At 37.0% G+C, this 3,790-nt stretch overlaps 1 protein-coding gene across 1 annotated transcript in view; it reads left to right on the forward strand.

Annotated features, from left to right (window-relative positions):
• LOC112516564 (squalene monooxygenase-like) overlaps positions 1 to 3,125 on the forward strand; it is a 4,269-nt gene extending 1,144 nt beyond the window's left edge. Inside the window, exons 2-8 of the mRNA XM_025123678.1 lie at positions 670 to 781; positions 927 to 1,101; positions 1,249 to 1,417; positions 1,530 to 1,748; positions 1,843 to 2,118; positions 2,201 to 2,479; positions 2,814 to 3,125. Coding sequence (XP_024979446.1) covers positions 670 to 781; positions 927 to 1,101; positions 1,249 to 1,417; positions 1,530 to 1,748; positions 1,843 to 2,118; positions 2,201 to 2,479; positions 2,814 to 2,918 — 1,335 coding nt within the window. The 3' untranslated portion in view covers positions 2,919 to 3,125. The remainder of the gene's footprint in view (positions 1 to 669; positions 782 to 926; positions 1,102 to 1,248; positions 1,418 to 1,529; positions 1,749 to 1,842; positions 2,119 to 2,200; positions 2,480 to 2,813) is intronic.
• The last annotated feature ends 665 nt before the right edge of the window (positions 3,126 to 3,790 follow it).

Below are 3,790 nucleotides of genomic sequence, written 5' to 3' on the forward strand. Positions count from 1 at the left end.
ATATATATATATATATATATATATATATTTCAAATAAAGGATAGGATTTTTAAGGCGTATATATATTTTTTTTCTACATATTAATGCATTTGAGTGGTTGAAAAGGCTCGACTAGATGTGAAGTAATTAACTTTGATTATGTAAATTAGAGGTAAGGTTAAATATCGTAATTCCCGTGAACAGCACATAGAAGAAGGCAAGATTCGAGAAAGCCTAATTCCTGGGGGTGTGATACTTTGACGACTACCAAACTTCTTTCTTGATACGTGAAGACTAGTATTAGCATTCCATGATAAAGCAGCCTTTTACAATTGATCAGTTGTTAGCTTTTTATGAGAAAAAGGCAAAAGTTGTTAGATGGAAGAATCAGTACCAGTTCCATGTGATATTCAAACCAATTGTTCTTATTCGTTCCATTTATGTTGAAAGTGTTTAATACTGTACAATTTTGTTATAGAAACTGTACGTAACAAGTTTAGTTTGGGTGAAATTTCATGATTAGACACTTTCATGGCCAATTGTTATAATAAAAATCTTTCTAAGGATTGTTCATGTTGTAACTGAGTTCATATAATTACTTGAGTTTTTTGAGGATCGTATGTTGGTTCTTCAATCAGCATACCTAGAAACCTGAGTACCTGAATTTTACACTATTGCAAATTTAAACAGGACGGTCGTCGAGTGCATGTGATTGAAAGGGACTTGACTGAGCCAGATCGAATAGTAGGTGAACTTCTACAACCAGGAGGCTATTTAAAACTGATGGAGTTGGGTCTTGAAGGTAAGATTGGATCCACTTAATTTCTTCTCCTAAGCCTCATGGAACTTCTGCAATCTTAAACTTGAAAATGTTGACATCCAGACTTAACTTTGGGAGCAAATCTTGATCAATGACATTTATTTTCTGTACTGTTGAGTTGTTGCAGATTGTGTGGATGGAATTGAGGCTCAACAAGTTTTTGGCTATGCCATTTATATGGATGGTAGAAACACCAAACTCTCTTATCCTTTGGAAAAATACGACGCCAATATATCTGGAAGAAGCTTTCATAACGGACGTTTTATTCAACAGATGAGGGAGAAAGCTGCATCTCTTTCAAAGTATAGTTTCGTTCTCTTTATACATACAAATAATCTCATTCATATTTACGTATCATGGCAGAACTTAGAACTTGCACAAAAAAACAAGTAGACAAGTAAACATAGGTGTTTATTACTGATGAAGGCCTTTCTTTTTTCACTTACTAGTGTTAAACTGGAACAAGGGACTGTAACTTCATTGCTCGAGAAAGATGGAACAGTCGAAGGGGTGTGTTACAAAAGCAAGGATGGGCAAGTGATGACTGCATACGCACCTCTCACCATTGTTTGTGATGGTTGCTTTTCCAATCTACGTCGCTCTCTCTGCAAGCCTAAGGTATTCTTACAACTCATTTTGTTACAACTTATTTGTATCATTCTTTGAGCTGTACATACAACATTATGTAACGTTTTTCTTGATAAAAAACTTGAATTTGTCCATATAACAGGTAGATGTGCCATCTTGCTTTGTGGGTCTGGTGTTAGAGAACGTTGATCTTCCATATGCAAACCATGGACATGTTATCCTCGCGGACCCTTCACCCATCTTGTTTTATCCAATTAGTAACACGGAGGTTCGTTGTTTGGTTGATGTCCCTGGACAAAAGGTACCCTCCATTTCCAATGGTGAAATGGCCAACTATCTCAAAACTGTAGTAGCTCCACAGGTATATATTCACAGCCCATTTTCTTATGTTCTTTCTTTATGTCTCAGTTTCCATTGTATTTGATCGATCTAACCACTTTATGCTAAATTTTCAGATTCCACCTGAATTATATAACGCCTTTGTGGCAGCAGTTGATAAAGGAAACATAAGAACAATGCCAAACAGAAGCATGCCAGCAGATCCGCAGCCCACTCCAGGTGCACTTCTAATGGGAGACGCATTTAACATGCGACACCCGTTAACCGGTGGAGGAATGACAGTTGCTTTATCAGATATAGTTCTTCTTCGTGACCTTCTCAGGCCGTTACGTGATCTCAGCGATGCGCCTACACTTTTGAATTATCTTGAGTGCTTCTACACTCTTCGGAAGGCAAGTATTGATTTGATTTTCACTCTTTTCTTTTTCCTGTAACAAATAGAATTGACGAATGGTTTTTGGTCCTTTTTTGCAGCCTGTATCATCGACAATAAACACGTTGGCAGGTGCTTTGTACAGAGTATTTTGTGCATCGCCTGATCCAGCCAGGAAAGAAATGCGCAACGCTTGCTTCGATTATCTGAGCCTTGGAGGCATCTGCGCAGAAGGACCAATCTCTTTACTTTCCGGACTCAACCCACGCCCACTGGTCCTGTTTTGTCATTTCTTCGCTGTGGCTATCTACGGTGTTGGCCGTTTGCTTATCCCATTCCCTTCACCAAAACGATTATGGCTCGGGGCTAGACTCATCTCGGTTAGCTTCAATTCTTCCAATCATACTTGGGCCATGTTCAACAACCGCTGGCTTATTTTTTCAACTTATTAAAATGACCCTTTTCATTTGCCATAAGACTTAAAATCTAGTTCATTGAAACTCTTTTTGGAAGAATGTTTCAATAAGCTCCGGAGACTTTTTTATCCGACTAATTTTTCAACAATTTCTTTTAAGTCATTTTATATTGTCACGTAGTTTATCAGCCTAGGTTTATGCCAGATGTAACTAATTTATGAGTTAAGATTATTAGCCAACAACACTAAACAAAGGTTGAGTCATTTGTTTAACATTCTATTCCAAAACTTGGTTTCAGGGTGCATCTGGGATCATCTTCCCAATTATCAAGTCTGAAGGGGTTAGGCAAATGTTCTTCCCTGCAACACTTCCAGCATACTACAGAGCTCCTCAAGTTGCTTGACATTATCTGGTTAGATCATCATCGATCTTGATCTCGATCCCGATCCTTATAAATAAAATGTTTTTTGAAATGTATTTTGTAATTATTGTCCATGAAATGGCGTATACCTTCCCTTTTTTATTTTTTTATAAATGTATGAATCATAAATACTTTCTTTAAATTTGCAAATTGCAACTAATTAATGTGATGGCCTGTTTTTTAAGCTAACTGGCTAATGGCTATGTTATAAGAAAAGTATTGGTTATAATTTATGTTTAAGGTTATGATACAATTACATATAGTTGAAAACAACTGAGTTTTTTTTTCATTAACTTGGATATCCAACCCGCTATGCGAGCCGACTAATCCCAGGGCGACCACCTGTTTTGCAGATAACCCGGAGTCACCGCATTTGAACCTCCGTAACCACAAGGGGATTTTTGTTCCTCCTTGGATTTGAACCTGGGACTTCTAGTTACCTTTGACTTTTGTAACCTAGCTCAAACCAATCAGGCATCACAATACACTCTTGTGGTTGAGTTACTTTTTTCTTGTTGATGGTTGGAGCTTTTAATAAGCAGTTGCAGCTTTTAATAAGCAGTTGCAGCTGCATCTCTTCATCATTCAATGCTACTTTTTGGCCTACCAAATAACATATATTTCTATTTCCAATAAATTACATCGATAGTTTCTATGTTTTTTTTTCAAACCTCAACAAATACTGCTACGTTTCGAAATTAGATCAGACTCTTCCTCGTTTAATTTTGTTTACACCATTCATCCTCTGTCCCTAAAGGGTGCTTCCTAAATCTATCCGTTAAGTTGAGGGACGTTTTGGTCGTTTCGTCTTTTTTTTTTAATGAAAAAATGTTGATGTATGTTATGAAAATACC

The sequence above is a fragment of the Cynara cardunculus genome (assembly GCF_001531365.2).
Source record: "Cynara cardunculus var. scolymus isolate 2C chromosome LG 8, CcrdV1, whole genome shotgun sequence".
NCBI lineage: Eukaryota > Viridiplantae > Streptophyta > Magnoliopsida > Asterales > Asteraceae > Cynara > Cynara cardunculus.